The sequence below is a fragment of the Pristis pectinata genome, chromosome 14 (assembly GCF_009764475.1).
Source record: "Pristis pectinata isolate sPriPec2 chromosome 14, sPriPec2.1.pri, whole genome shotgun sequence".
NCBI classification, from domain to species: Eukaryota; Metazoa; Chordata; class Chondrichthyes; order Rhinopristiformes; family Pristidae; genus Pristis; species Pristis pectinata.
In genome coordinates this window covers 7,747,210-7,770,681 of record NC_067418.1, presented here as the reverse complement: position 1 = coordinate 7,770,681, position 23,472 = coordinate 7,747,210, and the positions used below count along the sequence as shown (strand labels likewise).

The 23,472-nt window shown below is 45.0% G+C and overlaps 1 protein-coding gene across 1 annotated transcript in view; it reads right to left on the bottom strand.

The window, feature by feature from the left end:
- Positions 1 to 13,883, bottom strand: part of rcn1 (reticulocalbin 1, EF-hand calcium binding domain) — a 40,909-nt gene extending 27,026 nt beyond the window's left edge. The window contains exons 1-2 of the mRNA XM_052029554.1: positions 13,774 to 13,883; positions 13,420 to 13,667 (exon numbers count right to left, since the gene is read on the bottom strand). Coding sequence (XP_051885514.1) covers positions 13,420 to 13,652 — 233 coding nt within the window. The 5' untranslated portion in view covers positions 13,653 to 13,667; positions 13,774 to 13,883. The remainder of the gene's footprint in view (positions 1 to 13,419; positions 13,668 to 13,773) is intronic.
- Positions 13,884 to 23,472: the final 9,589 nt, after the last annotated feature.

Sequence of the window (23,472 nt, the reverse complement as noted above, 5' to 3'; positions counted from 1 at the left end):
TAAGCTTACCAGTACCTTACAGGCAATTGGAGATGGGAAATAAATGCTGGCCTTACCAGTGAAACTTGCATCTCATTCATTAGTATAATGTCTCTATGTTCACTGTTGGCCAATAGGCCATGAACAGCGGTATGGTGACAGCCATGATATTTCTAATGTAAACTCTCAGAGACTGAGTTGGCCCTGTAACACAACCCGAATAATGGATGGTTGTGGGTTTGTGAGTGACCTGCCTGATACCATCAGCCAATGTATGGGTATTGTGGTTGAAGGGCGTCAGATAACTTGTTGAAGTCTCTGAGCCAAAGCGATACATGGCTATTGCAAAGGGTTACATCATTTAAGGGCCACATCATTTAAGGGCCACAAGCCCTTAAATTGGAACATCCTGGAAACTGATTTGTCATTGTCAAAAAAAGGTGAAGAGAATTTCCAGCACTACTTTGTTGTGAGATGGTTCTGTGTTAGTAGAAAATCAGCTCTCTGAAGGTAACAAATAAGCCAGAATAAGGTTTGATTCATCAAAGAAATATTCAAGGCAAGAAACTGCACAGTTGTTTGCAAAGATCTTGTGATAGTAAATGAGCAATGTTCACTGTTATCACTCCAACAGGAGGATTTTCACACACGTACAGTGCAACACAGGAACCCCAGGCACCTTCAGAGATCTGGTAAGTTTTTACAGACTTCCTCCAATACAATCAAACTGAGTCTTGCTCTTGGCCTGTTATGAATTTAGTTCTTTTTACAGAAGTGAACTGGTCTCATTGTCTGCACTGTGATGCTCAAAAGTTCCAGGACAAACCTTCAGTTTGCAGGTTATTCTGCCCCAAGTACTGTCTGCAGGCAATTCATTGCTGAGTAAGAGCCTGGACATTAGATCCCGAGCAGTGTGGACCTGTTTATTTCAGCATTACATGATTGAAAGTCATCTTCAGAGGGAATGAAATGCAGTAACAACCATTCCTGGGTTGTTGCGCATCACCCTGGAAGTTTCCTGGTGCGAGTTGTGTTTCCACATCTAATGCAATTTCAACCCCAAAGGACGTTGTCCTCCATCCAATGCACCCTCTGGAGTGAGAAATTTCCATGGAAAATTAGTCCACATTATCCTGGGAACAACCATTGTTGAGACAGTTGTTTCCACTGTTCAGTGGCAGATGTGGGACCCACTAAGATTTGCCCCTCCTACCTCCATCATTTTGGGCCCCTCCCCCATTCTGGCATCAACCATCCCACTTCCTGATCCCAACATCAACTCCACCTTTGACACTACCCATCTCCACCTACCTGTAGGACTTCCCCACCACTGAAACAGCCAAGGTCCCCAATGGAGCTCCAATCTCAACCTCCTTGCCCCGATTATGATCATCAACCTGATCCAATCCACCCTTTCCACTGCCCAGGCCCTCACCAGGCCTCTGACTGCCAGCACTCTCTCTGCCTCTTTCCCCCTTATCCCACACCAACCTCAGTCATAGGAGGCACATTTTCCAACACAAAATATGCAACATCCTTTCAGTGACACTGCTGAAGTCTGCAGCAGCTGGTTCACACCTGAAATAGTCACTGCCACGCACAGTAACAACCATACACACTACACTGGACATGGCAATATCCAGATCATAACACTTTAATGGTTATGGGAAGGACAAATCACAACTGTCTCACAACATTTGCCATCAGACCCCCCCCCCCCCCATATGCTGAGCTACTTCAATGCTCATGAATGACTAAATTATGGGGTGATATTACATGAACTAGGGCCAGAATTTAGAGTGGGATGAACTGATTGGTTTTCAAGATATGTGGAAGAATGATGGGGTAAAAAACTATTCCTAATTGTTGGGGACTCTCGAACTGTGGTGTTGGATTTGATTGGTTTAAGTAGTTTATTAACATGTATAGTGTTTAATACACCTCATGTGGCTGTACAAGGAATGGCCGCTTCCTCGCTTATTGGTTCGTCCATCCGGTGAATGTGTGATTTCTCATTGGTTGGTTTTGCCTCAGGTATCTAATAGGTTTCCTGATTGGACTATTGTTAGCTAAGGAGTACCTCTTATCTCAGGTATAAAAGGTGTCGTTTTTTGTTAATCTCTCTTGCTCTCTTCTCCCCGGCCCTAGTTCATCTTTAGTTCCTTTGTCTCAGCTCATCTCCCAGTAGTAAAGCTAGTGCCATGTACCCCTGTGACTGTTTCTTTGTTTTAAACTTTTCCAATAAAACTTTGTGAAGCACCAAGTTGTTTTCAACTCATTCTTGGACTCCTGAAAGAACCTCCAGATCCGAAAATAACCGGATCGGACAGTGGGTACAATCTAAAAACAAGAGGCAGGATTAGAAAATTCATTGACGAGCAGAAGGTCTTAGAAATTTGGAATTATTCCCAAAGCATCAACTGATGATAAATTTATGATTATTACTCAAAGGATGTTATGGGAGAGAAAAGGCAGCAAGGTGTCAGATATCAGCAATGACTTGAATGAATGGCCAAAAAACCTCAAGGGCTGATTGTCCTCCTGTTTTCATATTTGTGTGTGTAAACCTACAACTTTGCTCCTATTGATAGGAAGAAGATTGGCCTTTGGGAGCCAGTGATTAAGGGAAACAAAACAGTGGTACAAAAACAGAGGGTCTCTGACCCCAAGCGTTAACTGGCTTCGTTTTCCACAGATGCTGCCTCACTGGCTGAGTACTGCCAGCATTTGTTTTGGTTTCAGATTCCAGCATCTGCCATTTTACTTTTTTCCCCCCACTAAATAACGTGTGGTCCTTCAATAAACTGTACTTACAAACTTGTTGCTTGGCTCTGTGAGAAGCTGTGCATATTCACAGCTCTCTGCATTTAAGTAATGTGATCTTTTTTCCATTATGGCAGTCAGCGAGTAACAATTGTGAAGGAAAACAATTAAACTTAATTGGAAAGTCTGCATGGGCAGCAAACCACGGGCAGCCATTCTGTGGAAGGCAGACACGTCATAAGGGGGCAATTTTAACCCAACCCTGCGGTGCGAATGCCAAGAGATTAGGGGGGATGCTGATGAGGAACCTCACCCAATAGTGACCAATCGATAGCAAACACCAGTGAATTCACGTCCAGCGGCACACCCAAGTCCATTAGTTTCTCCGCAAATGGGTTAAGCTTAAAACTGCTCTGATCAATTTTACTTTGGTTCCGTTATGCTCCACATTCCCAACTGTGATTTCCACCAAGGTATAACTGCCTGGTGTTTCACAGATAACCTCCACTGGAAGTTTGGTGGATCTTAAAACCAGTGACTCAAATCCCTCAGTTGCCAGCCACAGGACTATGCTCCAAACACAAAGCCCTTGTTGGCATTGATAAGGTTATTTGAATTTCTTCAAAATCATTATTGAGGGCAACAGTCCATCAGGGCTGATAAGTGAAAACACTGCCTATCAAGTGGTAGCAAAATGGGAGAGGTGGGAGGGTTAAAGGTATTTGGACCAATCAATGGGAGATTAGGGTGAAGGTGATTGGTGGGAGGAGTTATAAAAGGCAGCCAAATGGTTACAGTTACTGGATGGTGCAGTTAAGATGGTCAGGGAGGGAGCTGAGGTACCAATCTAGCAGTCATACAGCAATAAAACAGGCCCTTCAGCCCACCACATCTGTGCTGACCATTGTACCTACCCATACTGATTCCATTTACCAACCAGCAGCCCATTGCCTTCTCTACCATGGCCCATCTAAATACTTTCTAAACGTGTTGTGTCTCCATCACCTTCTCAGTCAGTCTGATCCAGATTTCAACCATCTTCTAGGTGAAAAAAATTCTTCCTCAAATCCTCTTTAAATCACCAATCCCTCATCTGAAATCCTCTTTAAATCACCTATCCCTCATCCGAAATCCATGTCATCTGGTTACAAACACATTAAGAGTTATGCCCCTCATAATTTTGTACACATCAATCAGGTTCACCTCAGCCTCCTCAGAGAAAACAAACCTAGTCTATTCAGTCTTTCCTCATAGTTGAAACGCTCCATCCCAGGCAACATCCTGCTGAACCTCCTCTGCACCCTCTCCAGTGCAATCACATCCTTCCTATAGTGTGGCAACCAGAAGAGCACACAATGTTCTTGCTCTGGTCTAAGTAATGCTGTTATATAATTATACCATAACTTCCCTGCTCCCATTCTATGCCCCAGCTAATGAAAGCAAGTACCCTGTATGCTTTCTTCACTACCTTACTTACCTGTGGTGCTGCCTTCAGGGATCCTCGAGCAGGTACACCCTCCGTTCCTCAAGTGCTTCCCAGGGTCCTACCATTCATTGAGAATATCCTAGCCACACTAGACCTTGCAAGATGCATTGCCTCACACTTTTTGGAATTAAATGTCATCTGTCATTGCCCTGCCCACCTCACCAGCCCATCACTGTCACTCTGTTCCCAAAGAATACGCTCCTCACTATACACCACTACCAATTTTCCTGTCATCTGAAAACTTACCATCTACATTCACATCTGGGTTGTTAAAGTGGTTAATAACAGTAAAGGTTCCAGCACTGCTCCCTGGAGTACATCACTGACCACAGGCTTCCCATTGTAAAAGCAACACTCATGGGCTCTTCTGTTTTGGACTAGACTCCCACATGGAACCTTGTCTGAAGTATGACTGAAGTCCAGGGAAAGTACAACAACTGCACTACCCTCATCGACATAGTTACCTCCTCATAAAATTCAATCATATTAGTCTGAAAGGATCTCCTTTCAAAAACAAAAAAACCATGTAGACTATCCTTGATTAATCCCAGCCTCTCCAAATGCAGATTAATCTTGTACCTCAGATTTTTTTTCAATTATTTCCATACGCATGACATTATTTACCTGACTTATCTCTGCCCACCCCACCGCCTTCTTGAATATAGATAGCACATTTGCTCTTCGGTATTCTGGCACCTCCCCTGTGGACAGAGGTTTGAAAGTTTCTGAAGCAGCCCCAGCAATCTCCTCCTGTGCGTCCCAAATATATCTCATAAGGCTCTGGGGATCTATCCTGAGGTGTTAGATGTCTGAGCCCTAAGATATTTAACACCTCCTCCTTTTCGATTATAATCTGTTCCAGAAGTTGTCCAATTACAATGCCGTTCTCCATTATGAAATCAGATGTGAAGTAAAAATTTAAGACCACACCCATGTCCTCTGGTTCCATGCACTGATTGCCCACATGGTCCCATGAGACATAGGAGCAGAATTAGGCCATTCGGCCCATCGGGTCTGCTCCGCCATTCAATCATGGCTGATTTATTTTTCCCTCTTAACTCCATTCTCCTGCCTGCTCCCTGTAACCGTTGACACCCTTACTAATCAAGAACCCATCAACCTCTGCTTTAAATACACCCAATGACTTGGCCTCCACAGCCGTCTGTGGCATTGAATTCCACAGATTCACCACCCTCTGGCTAAAGAAATTCCTCCTCATCTCAGTTCTAAAGGGACGTCCTTCTAGTCTGAGGCTGTGCCCTCTGGTCCTAGACTCTCCCACTACCGGAAACATCCCTAATGGGACCTAATCTTTCCCTGGTTACATTCTTCATCTTAATATAATTATAAAATGCTTTGGGATTTATTACACTTCTCCAAGTTGCTTGTATCCAATACATTGAACAAGAAATATATTGGATACAAGCAATATATTTCTTCTTCAATATATTGGATACAAGCAACTTGTCACCTCCTGTATTGTTAAGAAAAAGGGGAGATTAAACAACAGCTTCTCAAGGTCAAATGCACAGATTATAACATTAATGAAGCCATTTTCAGAGCAAAAAGACACAAAATGAAATTTAGCATTTAATAAAATTAAGCTGTGTTGAAGTATGGATACATAAATACCTCTCCGTGATAAAAATTATGTTGGGGTTGGTGCAGGCAAGAGCTAAAGTTAGATACTGAAGAACTTTTGACTGTGGACTTTAAGTTGATTACTGCAACCTAACATGTATACCAGTGCAAGCTACTCAATGCTGAATAATCACAGTCCATGACACGTCACTCAAATACCTTACTATACTGGTACAGGACTCCATTGAGGTTCATATTTCAATCTTTCCCAGTCTGGATGTGCACAGTTCATCACCAGGGACTAGAGTAGTTGCTTTGCTTTGCAAGTTTTGTATAATTAGAGACCACATCAGATGAAGCACCTTTGAAGTGAAGTTACTATTACAATTGAGGAAAAACAACCAACTTGTGGAAAGCAAGATTCCACTAACAGCAATCATCAGATAATTTGCTGATTGGGCGATAAAGAATTCTCAGAACATCATTCAGAATTCCTCTGGCTGCTCTTTAGAATAGTTTCATGGGATATTTGATATCCACCTGAAAGAGCAGTCAGAGTCCTGGTCTAACATCTTATCCAAAAAACAGAAGGCCGGAAGTGCACTACTCTATGTCTTATGTTGCATTTTACAACTTACCAGATGATCTGGCAGCGAAGGAACAGAATATATCAGCAACAAACAATATAATGAATTGTCTGCAATGCATGAAATTTGATTTGAATTATCTCTATATCATCAATTCCATTATCTGGTGACTTAAACTTGCTATTATCACAAGTGCATGATGTTGTACATAGACCCTTTAATGCAGTAAAATGTATGCAGTAAATATTGGGTCTTGGTCAAACTTTGCTGAGGAGCACACGAATTGAAGCTGCAGAGAGAGGGAGAGCAATTCGGTTGGGGAATTCCAGAATTTAGACCTTGTGAGCCGAAGCCACTGAGGAACATGGTGGACCAATTAAATTTGGAGTTGATAAAGAGGCCAGAATTGGAGGAGTGATTTGTTCTTGGAGAGCTGTCAGGGGTGACAGAAATAGGGAGAGGAAGGCTATGGAGGGAGTTGAACACAGCGATGAAGATTTTTAAGGCAAGGTCATAGAGCAGTACAACATAGAAATGGGTCTGTCTACACTACTCACTGCCTCAGTAAAACAGCCAACATAATGAAGGCCCCCTCCCACCCCGGACATTCTCTCTTCTTCTCCCTCCCATCAGGCAGAAGATACAAAAGCCTGAAAGCATGTACCACCAGGCTCAAGGACAGCTTCTACCCTGCTGTTATAAGACTATTGAACGGTCCCCTAGTACGATAAGATGGACTCTTGACTTCACAATCTACCTCGTTATGACCTTGCACCTTATTGTCTACCTGCACTGCACTTCCTTTGTAGCTGTTACACTTCACTCTGTATTCTGTTATTGTTTTACCCTGTACTACCTCAATGCACTGTGTAATGAATTGATCTGTACGATCAGTATGCAAGACAAGTTTTTCACTGTACCTCGGTACATGTGACAATAATAAACCAATTCAATCCCTTGGCCTAACTCGTTCATACCGACCTGCCTATCCACACTGATCCCGTTTGCTTGCAGTAGGCCAAGATACCTCTACTCCTTTCCTATCCAAGTAGCTGTCCAAATGCCTTTTGAATTTTGCAGTTGTATCTGTCTCTACCACCTCCACTGGCAGTTTGTTCCACATGCCCACCACCTTGTGTGTGGAAAAACTTGCCCCTCAAATTTCCTTCAAGTTTTTGCCCTCTCATCATAAGCCAATGCCCTCCAGTTTTAGACTCCCCTACCCTGGGATAAAGATTCTGACTATCTATTGGTATTGGTTTATTATTGTCACTTGTACCAAGGTACAGTGAAAAACTTGCCTTGCATACCGATCGTACAGGTCAATTCATTACACAGCGCAGTTACATTGAGGTAGTACAGAGTGCATTGAGGTAGTACAGGTAAAAACAATGACAGTACAGAGTAAAGTGTCACAGCTACAGAGGGAGTGCAGTGCAATAAGGTGCAAGGAGACAACAAGGTATGCCCCTTGTAATCTTATAAGGTCACCCCTCAAACCCTTGCACTCCAGTGAGAATGAACCCAGGCTTATCCAATCTCTCCCTGTAACCAAAGCCCTCCGTTCCAGGCAACATCGTGGTTAAAAAAAAAGTAAACTGCTGGAGGAATTCAGAGGGGCAGGCAGCAACTGTAGAGAGAAATGGACAGTCGTCGTTTTGGATTGAGACCCTTCATCTGAATTGGCCAGTCCAGATAACATTGACCATCCATTTCCCTCTACACTTGCTGCCTGACCCACTGAGTTCTTCCAGCAGCTCTTTTTTTTTCCCCTCTCCAGATTCTAGCATCTGCCGCCTTTTGTGTCTCCATGTTGACGTCCTGGTGAATGTCTTCTGCACTCTTTCTAATGCTACTTCATCTCTTCTGTAGTGTGGCAATCAGAACCATATTGAATCAGGAGCCAATGTTGGTTACGAAAAAAAGTTTGCTTTAGAAATGTTGTTGTAAATCATTTCAGACTTACAGCAATGCGACATGCAGTACTCACTGATATAAATCACCAAGTCACCACATCAAACAGAGTTCCTCTCCTACTGTGGTGTATAGGACCATGCCAAACCACACCGACACCTATTAATCATGTAAAATTTATGATGGGGCAATTAGCAACCTAAACATTTCTAATCTGTAGCCAATGTTTTAAAATGCAACTCTCTCATTTTCATGCTGCTAGCTTAGATCTCTCTCTGCACCCTGTCAAACCCTTTCAGAATCTGAAGGTTCTCTCTCAACTCTCTGGTAAATCAAAATGAAAGAGTGTTGGAGATCAGCAGCTAGAAACAAATTTAATGGTTCAGTCCCATGCTGGTATCTCCAGCATCATCTATTTATTATGGATCTCCAGTATCTGCAGTTTTATTGCTTCTCTCAGATCACTCCGTCTTCTGCTTTCGACGCAAGTCTACGTGCCTGTGATGCTGCTGCAATTGTACCCGTACCTCACCGTACTTGTGCACGTGACAATAAACTCGACTTGACGTTTGCAGTCTGTTCATTTGTTCCTGACAGGTATAAGTCCCCAATGAAAATCACTGTGTCTCCAAATGTGTTATCAGAGCAATAAAACAGAAAATGCTAGAAATAGTTAGCAGGCTATGTCGCACCAGGCTCAGGGACAGCTTCTATTCCTGCATTTATTAGACTATTGAATGGAACCCTTGCATGATGATGGACTCTTGACCTCACCATCTACCTTGTTTATGGGCTTGCACCTTATTGTTTGCCTGCACTGCACTTTGTCTGTAACTGTAACGCTTTATTCTGAATTCTGTTTTGCTTTTCCCTTGTACTACCTCAACGTACTGATGTGATGAAATGATCTGTATGGATGGCATGCAAGACAAAGTTTTTCACTGTACCTGGTTACATGTGATAAAAATAAACTAATTTTGGTAAGGCAGAGTCTGTAGCAAGAGAAATGGTCCTGAAGAGTTCTGATAAAAGGTCATCGACTAGGAAAATTAGCTCTTTTTCTCACTACAAGTATTCCCTGAATTACGTTCAACATCTTCTGTTTTATTTCAGATTTCCAGTATCTGCGGTGTTTTACTTTCATGATAATAAGACAGTGTATGCTTACACTGAGGAACAGCCTGGAACCAGAGCTTCGCCTGCTTCAGTCCAGGTGAGGGAATGTTATGCCACATCTACCCTCTCACCAGTAACTATTTGTCATAAGTTTAAGAGATGCGGTCAGCTGTTGACGTGGCATTAAAGGCTTAAATTAATCACAGGCAGGCTTAAGGAGCTTACAATGTACTTGGCCACATATTACACCTGAACAGCATCAAGTGGAAAGTTAGTACGGATCGGAAATGTTGTGCCATACCTACTGCAGTGATGTTAAACTAATATTGAACATTACAAAGTTCCAGGAAAATAGCTGTCTGCAAGATGCTGCTACATTGAAACTAACCTCCTCAGTTACAAGTTCCTTCCTTAAGGCCACAAGAAATTGCAGAAAGTTGTGGACACAGCCCAGTCTATCAAAAAAAAACAGCCTTCCCTCCATGGACTCTGTCTACACTTCCAGCTGCCTCCAGAAAGCAGCCAACATACTCAAAGACCCCACCCACCTGGGACATTCTCTCTTCTCCCCTCTCCCATTGGGCAGAAGATACAAAAGCCTGAAACACGTACCAGCAGGCTCAAGGACAGCTTCTATCGCACTGTTATCAGACTCTCATACACCATAAAGATGAACTCTTGATCTCTCAATCTACCCCCTCGTGGCCCTTGCACTTTATTTGTCTACCTGCACTTCACTTTCTTTGTAACTATGACACTATATTCTGCATTTTTTTCCCTTTTGTACTACCTCAATGTACTTACATATGGACTGATCTGTCTGGATGACACGCAAACAAAAGCTTTCCACTGTATCTTGGTACGTGACAATAATAAACCAATTACCATTAACGACATCGGAATCAATATTAACCCTAACCAAGCCTCACTCACTCCCTGCTCAGCTCAGCTCCCATCACATTCTGTGGGAAGCCCCGTCTCTGATTTAGAGTACCGTGGGTCAAATACCACAGCAAAGCCTTGCGCACATGATCTAGGCTAACAGTGAGAGTGCACTGCACTATGGTGGCACCAATGGTGTAAACCAGGATGAAAAAAAAATGAAAGCATAATTAACAGGAGGAATGTCAAGAGTACAGACCCTGGACAAGATTTATCCAGCAAACAATATAACTAAAATACTTAACTAACACAATTCATTAACCAACATAAATAATTACAAGCTGTGCCCTGGTTATGAATGCCCAACTTATGAGCACCCTTACAAACAAACAAGCTCCCATATTATTAAATTCATAAGTCCCAAGTACATACCTACATTTGTTCCTACGAATGGCAGAAACTAGTTTCCTCTCTCTCTCTCCACTTCTAGGAATTGTTCTTTCTTATCAGTCTTGTGTGCTTTTGATGCCGTTCATTACAAAACTGCGGAAGTGTGGTTACTGTATCGAGTGACTTTTGTGTCATTTATGGGCGTCCGTAAAAATGGAATCGATTCATTTCCTGGGGACAGCCCATGGAAAGGAACATAGAACGTTACAGCACACTACAGGCCCTTCGGCCCACAATGTTGTGCCGACATTTTTCCTGCTCTCAGATCTGTCTAACCCTTCCCTCCCACATAGCCCCCCCTTTCTCTATCATTCATGTGTCTGTCTAAGAGTCTTAAATGTCCCTAATGTATCTGCCCCCACAACCTCTGCCAGCAGTGCGTTCCATGCACCCACCACTCTCTGTGTACAAAACAAGTGTGGCAGAAGTTCATCATCTGACCCCTGAGATAGCAGGCTTAAGCAGACTCAGCCTGTGCTCTCTATAGTTGAGAAAACTGCGAGCCCACCTCACTGAAACACACAATTATTCTTCTGGGGCTTGGCAGGAAGATGTTCGGATGGTCTTCCCCCTAGTCAGCATCTGGAATCAGGGGATCGGTTTGTAAGACAAGCTTTTCACTGTACCTCGGTACAAGTGACAATAATAAACCAATACCAATATAGGAGATCAGCTATTCAGGCCCGTGAAGAGATCTCTTCGGCCAGAGGTCAGTGAATCTTTGAAATTTTCTACCAAAGGCAGCAGTGGGGGCCGGTAATTGGTAAATTATTGCCACATGTACCGAGATACAATGAAAAATTTTTGTTTACATGCCATCCAGATAGATCATTCCATACACAGGTGCATCTTGATAGTAAAAGCAAAATGATAACAGAATGCAGAATATAGTGTTACAGTTACAGAGAGAGTGCAGTGCAGGCAGACAAATAAAGTGCAAGGGCCACAACGAGGTAGATCAAGGGTTCATCTTTATTGTGCAAGAGGTTCATTCAAGAGTCTAATAACAGAAGCTATCCTTGAGCCTAGTATTGCCTGTTCTCAAGCTTTTGTATCTTCTGCCGATGGGAGGGGGGAGAAGAGACAATGTCTGGGGTGGGTGGGGTCTTTGATGATGCTGGCTGCTTTAGTGAAGCAGCGGGAAGTATAGACAAGTCCATGGAGGGGAGGCTGGTTTATGTGATGGATTGAGCTGTGTCTACAACTCTCTGCAATTTCTTGGGGTCTTGAGCAGAGCAGTTGCCACACCAAGCCGTGATGCATCTGGATAGGATGCTTTCCATGGTTCAGTCGCTGAGTGTATTCAAGACAGTGAGCGATAATTAAGGGAATAGCGCAGGGAAGTGGTGCTGAGGTATTGGTTTATTATTGTCACTTGTACCGAGGTACAATGAAAAACTTGTCTTGCATACCGATCGTACAGGTCAATTCATTACACAGTGCAGTTACATTGAGTTAGTACAGAGTGCATTGATGTAGTACAGGTAAAAACAATAACAGTACAGAGAAAGTGTCACAGCTACAGAGAAAGTACAGTGCAATAAGGTGCGAGGTCACAACAAGGTAGATCGTGAGGTCAGAGTCCATCTCATTGTATAAGGGAAGCATTCAATAGTCTTATCACAGTGGGGTAGAAGCTGTCCTTAAGTCTGGTGGTACGTGCCCTTAGGCTCCTGTATCTTCTACCCAATGGAAGAGGAGAGAAGAGAGAATGACCCGGGGGGGGGTCTTTGATTATGCTGGCTGCTTCACCAAGGCAGAGAGAGATAAAGAGAGTCCAAGGAGGGGAGGCTGGCATCCGTGATGCACTGGGCTGTGTCCACAACTCTCTGCAGTTTCTTGCGTCCTGGGCAGAGCAGTTGCCATACCAAGCCGTGATACATCCAGATAGGATGCTTTCTATGGTGCATCGGTAAAAGTTGGTGAGAGTCAAAGGGGACAAACCAAATTTCTTTAGCCTCCTGACGAAGTAGAGGCGCTGGTGAGCTTTCTTGGCCCTGGCTTCTACGTGATTTGACCAGAAGAGAAGCAGACACTAGGGCCGAATGGTCTACTCCTGCTTCTATTTCTTAAGTTATTTAAAAGCCGATGATCTAGAGAGTTGTGACATTGCGCTTTGCTGGAGCAAATTAGCTGCCACATTTCCTAACGCTAAAATAGTGGCTACACTTCAAAGCAGTTTATTGGCTGGAGTGTGTTATGGGACGTCCCAATGGCCGCGAAAGGTGCTAGGGAAATCCAAGTCCCGGCTTCCTATTTAAAGATACAATAGGTTCTCCCCCTTTGCGTGCCAGAGACAGCTGATCCCTGGAAAAGAGCCGACTGCCACGTTTTCGTGTTAACATGACACTGCTCCAAAGACACCACAAGCTGTTCTTGGGGGATTTTTGCAACAGTAGCAGTTGGAAACTTTGCAAACGACCGTGCAGGTTAAACTCTCCCCGGTTTGTTTCACGCCGGGGTTTCTCACGGCAACCGCTCTGCAACGTTTCATCTGCACCAGCGCTGTGTCAAGTTAACCCGGTTTACAGCTTCAACGGGTGACAAGGTCAGAATAACGCTCGGTGCTTCGCCGGGGCTGAAATCCAACCGTGCCTTCAGCTGGTGAAACTGGCAGCCGCGGCTCTTGGAACACCCACCCCACTCCCTCCCTCAGCTTACCCCAGCCTCTCGATACTCTCCTCGGAGCTGAGCTGGTCGAAAGTCTTGGCTTCTTCCTTGCCCAGAAAGGCCTCGTGATCGTACTCGAAGTTGGCCGAGTCCTGGTGTGGCTTGTCGCTGAGCACTGGCTCCTGGTGGACTCGCTCGTTCCTCAGGGTGGGCTTGGGGCAGCCCCCCGTCACATAGAGCAGTAGCAGATACAGTCCCCTAAACCGGCCCGCGTTGGGATACATTGTAACCACTGAAACCTGCAAAGGGAAACAATGTGATACAAACAGCGCAAAAAAAGATACAATTCAGGAAATCAACAAGCTTCTGCCCCATTCATTATCCCACCTCCTTCCGGGTCAATACCTGTTTAATTAAAACGACCCTCGATGCCTCTTAATTCACGCACTCTACAATCTGCCCCATGCAAGTTGCAGTCAGTTCAAACCCAGCGGCTGCTGCGTGCCTGCGCTCCCTCCCCGCTGCCCCAGTCCCCTCTGCTCCCGGCCTGAGCCACTCAACACTCGCCTCTCTTCCTCAGGCAGCGATGCGCGGTTCTGTTAAAGCGCTTCCGATTGGCGAGAGGGCGCGTCCGCCACCCGAGGGGGCTGGTATCGCCACGTTGCAGGGGCTGGAGGTGTAAATGTAGCCCGCGGCAACTTTTTCATGCTTTTATTTCCAGTTATTTTATTGTGTGAGTGTGTGCGTACGCCCTGGAGCTATGAACAGGCTACATGTGTCCGAGATAAACTTACTGCCGTGGCTACCCACATTAGTGTCAGTACCTGATTCCACCCCTATTTTAGCTTTATTACTGCAGAAACCTTCGCCCGTATCTCCAGACCATGATTCCAACTCACTGCAGGCCAATGTGTCTCTTCTCCCCCCATCCATAACTCTGAGGACTTCCAAACCCTTGTCCTGTCCACACCACACCCCACCCCACCCCACTCCATGTTTCATGGCCCACTCTGGCTCCCCAAAAAGCAATGGCTCATTTTTTTTTTAAATCCCTCAGTTGTCTCATCCCTCCCAAGTTCTGCAACCTCTTCCAACCCACATCCCTCTGAGCACAACCCAGTCCATCACACAAACCAGCCTCCCCTCCGTTGACTCTGTCAACACTTCCCGCTGCCTCGGAAAAACAGCAAAAATAATCAAGGATCCCTCCCACCCCGGTCATTCTCTCTTCTGCCGAATGGGAGGGGGCAGAAGATACAAAAGCCTCAGACCATCCAGCACCAGACAAGGACAACTTCTATCCCGCCATTATCAGACTCTTGAATGGACCAAAGACGAATTCTTGATCTCCCAATCTACCTTGTTGTGGCCCTTGCACTTTATTTGTCTGCCTGCACTGCACTTTCTCTGTAACTGTAACACAATATTCTGCATCCTGTTTTCTTTTTACCGCTTCGATATACTTGCGTATGGCATGATCTGTCTGGATGGCATGTAGACAAAAGCTTTTCGCTGTACCTTGTGACAGTAATAAACCAATATCAATTCTGGCTTGTTGCACATTCCCAGACATAACAGCCCTCCTAATGGCTGTCTACCTTCAGCTGACAAGCTCGAGGCTGCAGTTAGCTCTTAAAGCTTCTGCCTTTCTTCTCTTAACTTCTTCTGACTGAGCTGCTGGTCTTCTGCCCTAATATGGCAGCCCTCTGAAGCATCTTGGGATGTTATAGAGCCATAGAATTATACAGACCCTTCGGCCCAACTCGTCCATGCCGACCAAGTGGCCTACCTGAGCTAATCCCATTGGTTTATACTTGGCCCTCTGATCCTTTCCCATCTGTGTGCCCGTAAATGCCTTTTAAATGTTGTAATTGGACCCACTACCATTTCCTCTGGCAGCTAGTTCCACACACCCACCACCCTCTGCGTGAAAAAGTTGCCCATCTCAACCCCTATAAAATCTTCCCCTCTCATCTTAAACGTATGCCCTCTAGTTTTAGACTGCCATATATATATTAAAACTGTTGTAAGTCCATGAACAGGCACTTTACCTGTGAGTCACCTCTGATTCTGTGGAGAGCCTCATTTAACTGCCCCTCGTCTCCCTCCAGCCCCTCTCCAGGGAAGACTGGCACCTGAACTAGAGATGATATAACCTTCCCATATGTTAGTTCATTAAGTCGTTGTTGTGGCTATCCCTCGAGGTCGAGGATGACGGTCTTCCGTTGATCTATTTATGGGCTCTCAAGTGGCTTATGAGTCCAATCTTGGCTAGAAGTAGCCCACAGAGCAAAGACGCCTGTGCGTGTATTTGTTTAACGTGTACTTGATGTTGCACTACAAAAAGCACATGATGCTTCACAGATCAACCAACTGATTCCAATGGCATGGAAACCACGACGATTGGAGCTGATGGATTTGTTGCAGCCTTCATCTGCCTTCACAGCCGTTGAGTTCGAAGTGACTTCGTCCGCCTGTTCCACACCTGAGGTCTTGGTTGGACTGTTCTTTGCCAGGGACCTCACCATCAACCTTACCACCATGGGTGACCCTACCAGGAGCGTAGCTCCAGACGGCATCGCTCTCGGGATCTCAGGACCACACAAGCTTCTCCACCGTGACAAGGTGACAATCCACAGAGAAGTCATTAAGTAGCATTGGAAGATAAATCGCTTCCATATTTATGCAAATGATGCTCCATATAAACTCATTTGTCTCTCACAGACATGAGAAATTTGAGACTCTTTCATGAAAAACATCAAAATTTGGTCAGAAAGAATAATATTTGTAGTATTCCTCCCTGGCCTATTTTCTAAGTAAATGTTGAGAGTTGGTTAAGATATGTTTGATATAATCTATTGTGGAAATAGGTTTTACAGAATTACTATATGGAACGAGCTGCCAGAGGAAGTGGTTGAGGCAGGTACGTTAACAACACTTAAAAGCCATTTGGACAGGTACATGGATGGGAAAGACTTGGAGGGATATGGGCCAAATACAGGCAAATGGGACTAGCTTAAATGGGCGCCATGGTCGGCATGGACAAGTTGGGCCGAAGGGCCTGTTTCCGTGCTGTATTGCTCTTTGACTCTACCAATCAGCCGTTTAGTTCCATGGTATCACAGTTAACCAAACAGGTCATATCTGAACACAAGAAAAGAGGAGCAAGAGTAGGTTACCAGATCCCTCAAGCCTGCCCCACCGCTCAATATGTTCATGAGTGATCTATGCTGGTCTCAACTCCTCATCCATGCCAGTTCCCCAGCATTCCTCGGAACAAAAAGCTAACTGCTGGAGGAGCTCAGCAGGTGAAGCAGCATCTGAGAAATGGTCAACGTTTCAGGTCAAGACCCTGCATCAAAACAATTTATTTTTTTGCTCGATTCCAGCATCTGTAGTCTCTTGTGTCACCCCACCAGTTCTTTGGTCTTTCAAATATCTATCCTTAGATATATCTCCTGATCTGACCTCCACCACCCTTGGGGGCAGAGACTTCCAAAGAATCAGTGTCTGTGATGTACAGAGGGAACTTGGGGTACAAGTCCTCAGCTCTTTGAAAATGGCAACACAAGCAGATAGGGTGCTAAAGAAGGCATAGGGCATGCTTGCCTTCATCGGTTGGGGAATTGAATGCAGAAGTTGGTAAGTCATGTTGCAGCTGTATTGTTAGGCCGCCTTTGGAGTCCCGTGTACAGTTCTGGTCTCACACTATAGGAAAGATGTGGAGGTTTTGGAGAGGACACTGAAGAGGTTCATCAGGATGCTTGCCTGGATTGGGGTGTCAAAGGTTCATAAAGCAATACAGCGTGGATACAGGCCCTTCGGCCCAACCAGTCCATGCTGACCACGGTGCCCACCCAGCTAGTCCCAATTCCCTGCGTTTGGCCCATATCCCTCCAAGCCCCGCCCCTCCATGTATCTATCCGAGCGCTTCTTAAATGACCCTGTTGTACCTGCCTCTGGCAGCTCGTTCCATATACTCACCACCCTCTGCATGAAAAAGTTGCCCCTCAGGTCCCTTTTAAATCTTTCCCCTCTCACCCTAAACCTATGCCCCCTAGTTTTGGACTCCCCTACCCTGGGGAAAAGACTGTTACCATCCATCTTACCTCTCATAATTTTAAACACCTATAAAGTCACCCCTCTAAGGTGTATTGGAGGTGTACCTAGAAGGTATATTAGTTATAGGAGAGGTTGGACAAACTTGGATTGATTTCTCTGATGTCTCAGTGTGTCTCAGTGTGAGATATACAAAGGTCCCATGATAATTCAGTTCACTCTGTCTCAGATCCAGCATAGGATGGTCATCAGTGGCATATTCCCAGCCCTGGCAGAAGTAATAAGGCCGGAGAGGAATTTCATTCCAAACTTGAGTTGAGTTTGGCCCAAATCCCTGTGAGAGACAGACTAATGTTCCTTCATTGCCAGAGGGGACATAATTTTAAGGTGATTGGAGGAAGATATAAGGGGGATGTCAGGGGTAAGTTTTTTACACAGAGAGTGGTGGGTGCATGGAACGCACTGCCTGCAGAGGTTGTGGGAGCAGATACATTAGGGACATTTAAGAGACTCATAGATAGACACGTGAATGATAGAGAAATGGAGGGCTACGTGGGAGGGAAGGGTTAGATAGATCTTAGAGCAGGATAAAATGTCAGCACAACATTGTGGGCCGAAGGGCCTGTGCTGTGCTGTAGTGTCCTATGTTCTAGAACAACAGGAGGTCCTGGAAATAATTAATCATAAACTCAAGGTGTTCTGGGACTGGAAGCCTCCAGTGTCTCAAGTCAAGTCAAGTCAAGTCCTGTCAATTCAAGTCGAGCTTCTTGTCATGTGCACAAGTACAGTGAGGGACAGGTACAACGCTTGCTTGCAGCAGCATCACAGGCATGTCAATTCAGACAACACACAGAACATAAATTAAACATAAATTATGCATAAATTATACAAGACAGTGAAGAAAAAAGACTGAGCGAAAGAAAACATTAGTGTAAAATAAAGGTGGATAGGGTAATTAAGAAAGCTTATGGGATGTTAGCTTTCATAAGGCGTGGAATCGAGTTTAACAGCTGCAAGGTAATGATGCAGCTCTACAAAACTCTGGTTAGACCACACTCAGAGTACTGTGTCCAGTTCTGGTCACCTCATTATAGGAAGGATGTGGAGGCGTTGGAAAGGGTGCAGAGGAGATTTACCAGGATGTTGCCTGGATTAGAGAGTATGCATTATGAGGAGAGACTAAGGGAGCTAGGGCTTTACTCTTTGGAGAGAAGGAGGATGAGAGGAAATGTGATAGAGGTATACAAAATATTAAGAGGAATAGATAAAGTGGACAGCCAGTGCCTCTTTCCCAGGGCACCTATGCTCAACACAAAAGGGCATGGCTTTAAGGTAATGGGTGGGAAGTTCAAGGGAGATGTCAGAGAGAGGTTTTTCGCCCAGAGAGTGGTTGGTGCATGGAATGCGCTGCCTGGGGTGGTGGTGGAGGCCAATACGTTGGTCAAGTTCAAGAGATTGTTAGATAAGCATATGGAGGGATTTAAAATAGAGGGATATGCGGGAGGAAGGTGTTAGATAGTCTTAGGCGTGGTTTGAAGGTCGGCACAACATGGTGGGCCAAAGGGCCTGTATTGTGCTGTATTGTTCTATGGTTCTAAAGCACAAGTCCATGGTAGTGCAAGAGATGGTGTATGGTGAGGACAAAAGGGACTGCAGATGCTGGAATCTGGAGCAACAATCTGCTGCAGGAACTCAGCAGGTTGAGCAGCATCTGTGGGGGGAAAGGAATTGTCAAAGTTTTGTGTCAAAACCCTGCAGGCTTTCAACCTGAAACAACGGCAATTCCTTTCCTCCCACAGATGCTGCTCGACCTGCTGAGTTCTTCCAGCAGATTGTTGGATGGTCCATAGTGCTCTGTTGCTGAGGTAGGGTTAGGGTCGTGCAGGTCGATACAAGAACCTGCTAGTCGTAGGAAAGTAGCTGTTCCTGAACCTGGTGGTGTGGGACTTCAGGCTTCTGTACCTCCTGCCCAATGGTAGTAGCGAGAAGAGAGCATGGCCCGGATGGTGGGGATCCTTGATGACAGATGCCGCCTTCTTGAGGCAGCGCCTCATGTAGATGCTGTCAGTGGTGGGGAGGGCTGTGCCTGTGATGGACTGGGCTGTGTCCACTACTCTCAAGGGAAAAAAAGATCTACAGGCAACTGAACATAGAACAGTACAACACAGTATGGGCCCTTCAGCCCACGATGTTGTGCCGACCTATATAAACCTACTCTATGATGAATCTAACCCTTCCATCCTGCACAGCCCATAACCCTCCATTTTTCTTACATCCATGTGCCTATCTAAGGGTCTTTTAAATGTCCCTATTGTATCAGCCTCTACCAACACCCCCGGCAGTGTGTTCCAGGCACCCACCACTCTCTGTGTAAAAAACCTACCTCTGCCATCTCCCCTAAACCTTCGTCCTCTGACCTTAAACTGGTGTCCTCTGATATTGGCCATTGACGTCCTGGGGAAAAGGTGCTGGCTGTCCACTCTACCCATGCCCCTCATAATCTTATACACCTCTATCAAGCCGCCTCTCATCCTGTGTCGCTCCAAAGAGAAAAGCCCTAGGTCCAACAATAAACTCATGATGTAAAGAAGAGATGGTGTGTGGAAAGAATGCAGGAGATACAGTGACTGGTCAATTGTCATGGCATGTATGGACTCTTCAGTACAGGTGAGGCTATCTGTGTTCCAACCATGAAGGGCCCAATCTGCTAAGAGCTAGGAATAGTGGGGAGCTTATCAAGGACCGGACAACAGTCAGTGTTCACCGGAACCACCACTTCGCAGATTTCCTCAACCGAGACTGTCTTTTAAGTGAGTGTCCTGAGCTCCATCCCACAGCACACTTTCTGTGACAGTCTCAGTGCTACTCCAACACAGCAATGCCATCCAACAGCTGAAATAAGCAATTAGGCATCTGGAGCAAACAAAATCCCTGCAGACGTTCCAAGACGTGGAAGAGACTGACCCCTGGTGCAAACTTATGACTTCATCTTCCTCATTGGGAAGAGGAGGGTGTGCAGGGAGATCTCAGGAAGGCTTTAGTTATGATTATTTTGAAGAGAGGAGACAAGTCTGATTGTAATAATCACAGAAGGTTCTTCCAGGTGAAAGTCATCCCAAGCATTCTGTTCAACAACCTGCTGCCAGTGGCTGCGAAACACCACACAGAGAAGCGGAGCAGATCCCTTTTATCAAACTGTAACAATGGACATAACTGTGTGACAGGTCCAAGAAAAGCATAGGAAGCAGCATCACCCAATCATTGACCTCACAAAATCCTGAGAGGGATGGTAGCGAATTCTCAATTTGGACTGTCCTCAGAAATTCATTGCCATTTTACACCTGCAGCAGGGTGGGATACAGGTTGTGGTTTTCACCCAATGAATCCAACACAGCACAGAAAAATAGAAATGAGACTGTGTCATTGCATCAACCTTCCGCTCAATCTTCCTCACTGTAATACTTCACTTCATCTCCAAAGAAATTTGGTCTGTCCCCTTTGACACTCACCAACTTTTATCGATGCACCATAGAAAGCATCCTATCTGGATGTATCATGGCTTGGTACAGCAACTGCTCTGCCCAGGACCACAAGAAACTGCAGAAAGTTGTGGACACAGCCCAGCGCGTCACGGAAACCAGCCTCCCCTCCTTGGACTCTGTCTTTACCTCTCGCTGTCCTGGTGAAACAACCAGTATAATCAAAGACCCCACCCACCCGGGTCATTCTCTCTTCTCTCCTCTTCCATCAGGTAGAAGAGACAGGAGCCTGAGGGCACAAACCACCAGACTTAAGGACAGCTTCTACCCCACTGTGATGACTACTAAACGGTTCCCTTATACGATGAGATGGACTATGACCTCACGATCTACCCTGTTGTGACCTTGCACCTTATTGCACTGCACTTTCTCCATAGCTGTGACACTTTCTCTGTACTGTTATTGTTTTTACCTGTACTACATCAATGCACTCTGTACTAACTCAATGTAACTGCACTGTGTAATGAATTGACCTGTACGATCGGTATGCAAGACAAGTTTTTCATTGTACCTCGGTACAAGTGACAATAGTAAACCAATCCCAATACCAATACAAAATTCCCACTGGAATGGGGTTAATCTATATGAAGAACAGGAAACTGTTCAACCTTCATCATCTCCACTCCAGAGTCAACCTCAGTCATCCATTTACAGAACACTGGTGCCCCTTGCGTACTTGTGCTTTTGGAGCTCCAAGTTGCTGTTGAATCCTTCACTGTAGCCTCTGAAAGACTGGGCTTTAAACTAAACATCCAGAAGACTGCCCCCTGGACTGTATACCTCAGGAGCCACTTCTCAGCAGGGCCAGACATTAATAACAAAATTCACCACCGGCTCCCAATTCTTAAGTGCAGCCTTTGGCCAACCAAAGAAAAAAGTGTTCAAAGACCAAGACCTCAGACCTGGCTTGTTGTCTCCAGAGCCACAGTGATTTCTGTCTCTCCTATATGCATGCAAAACTGATAATAGGCACTTCAGATCACTGGGGAAGTACCATCTGCACTGTTCCTGTAAAATTCTCCAAATCCATTGGCAGGATAGACAAACCAATATCAGCATTCTCTTCCAGACCAATGTCCCCAGCTTTCGGTCTCTGATTATGCTCAACTATCACCAGTGAGTGTGTCATGTCGTCCACATACCTGAGCATAGACTTCCGAAACAAACTTTACTCTGAGCTCTGTCATGACAAGTGAGTTCCAGAAGGACTGAGAAAATGCTTTAGAGATGTTCTCAAGTTAAAGTCGAGTTTATTGTTATATGCACATGTACATGTATGCACAGGTGCAAAGAAAAACTTACTTGCAGCAGCATTACAGGCACATAGCATCAGATAAGCTGCATTCACAGAAAAACAGAAATTAAACATAAATTATACACAATTTTTGCAAGAAAGGACACAATCAGAACAAAAAAAGACAAAGTCCATTTTACTGCAAAGAGGTCGTAGTGTTGCTATATGGAGGTCGTGAGTAGGGTTGTGCAGGTTTGTTCAAGAACTGAATGGTTGAAGGGAAGTAGCTGTTCCTGAACCTGGTGGTGTGGGACTTCAGGCTTCTGTACCTCCTGCCTGATGGTAGTTGCGAGAAGGTGGCATGGCCCGGATGGTGGGGATCTTTGATGATAGACATTGCCTTCTTGAGGCAGCAACTCATGTAGGTACTACTGACGGTGGGGACAAATGTCCCCATGATGTATTGGACTGAGCCCACTACTCTCTGCAGCTTCTTACATTCCTGCACATTCAAATTCCAGTACCAGTCTCAAAGCCTCCTTAAAAAATTCTCAGAGGCTCATGGGAATGCCACGCCTACAACTGCTGAAAATGGAGACGGAACCGAGCAGAAGGTACCGAGCACCTTGACGATCTACAACTACAACTATAGCACGTAGATGCCGTGCAGGTATAGCAGAAGGAGTCAGACCCTCCCAAGCAACCCAGTTTCCTAGTCAAGCACCTACCTCACCTGTCTGCACATAGAACTCTTCAACCACATTAGAACTCACAGAAATGGAGTGATACCAAGTCATCCACAACACTCAGACACTGCCTAAGAAGATGAAGTAAGTAGCTTGGTGGCTAAGTTACTGGTCTATGATCCAGAGGCCTGGGACTCTACACTAGGAGAGTTTAAAATGAAGTGATTAAATAAATCTCAAATTAAACAGCTGGAATTGGCTACATTTTTGAAGCAACTCATCTGGTCCGCTAATGTCCTCAGAATGAATTTTGCCATCCCTTTCCAAACTGGCCAATATATGACTCCAGACCAACTGCAATGTGGTTGCCTTTATGCTGCAACTAATACATGAAAATGAAAAAAATCTGCAGATGCTGGAAATCTGAAATAAAAACAGAAAATGCTGGAGATACTCAGCAGGTCAGGCAGCATCTGTGGAAGGAGAATCAGAGTTAATATATTAGGTAAAAGACCCTTCGTAAGAACAGGAGAGAGAGTAAAAAAAAACTTGTTTTTCTCTCTTTCCCAGTTCTGAAGAATGGTCT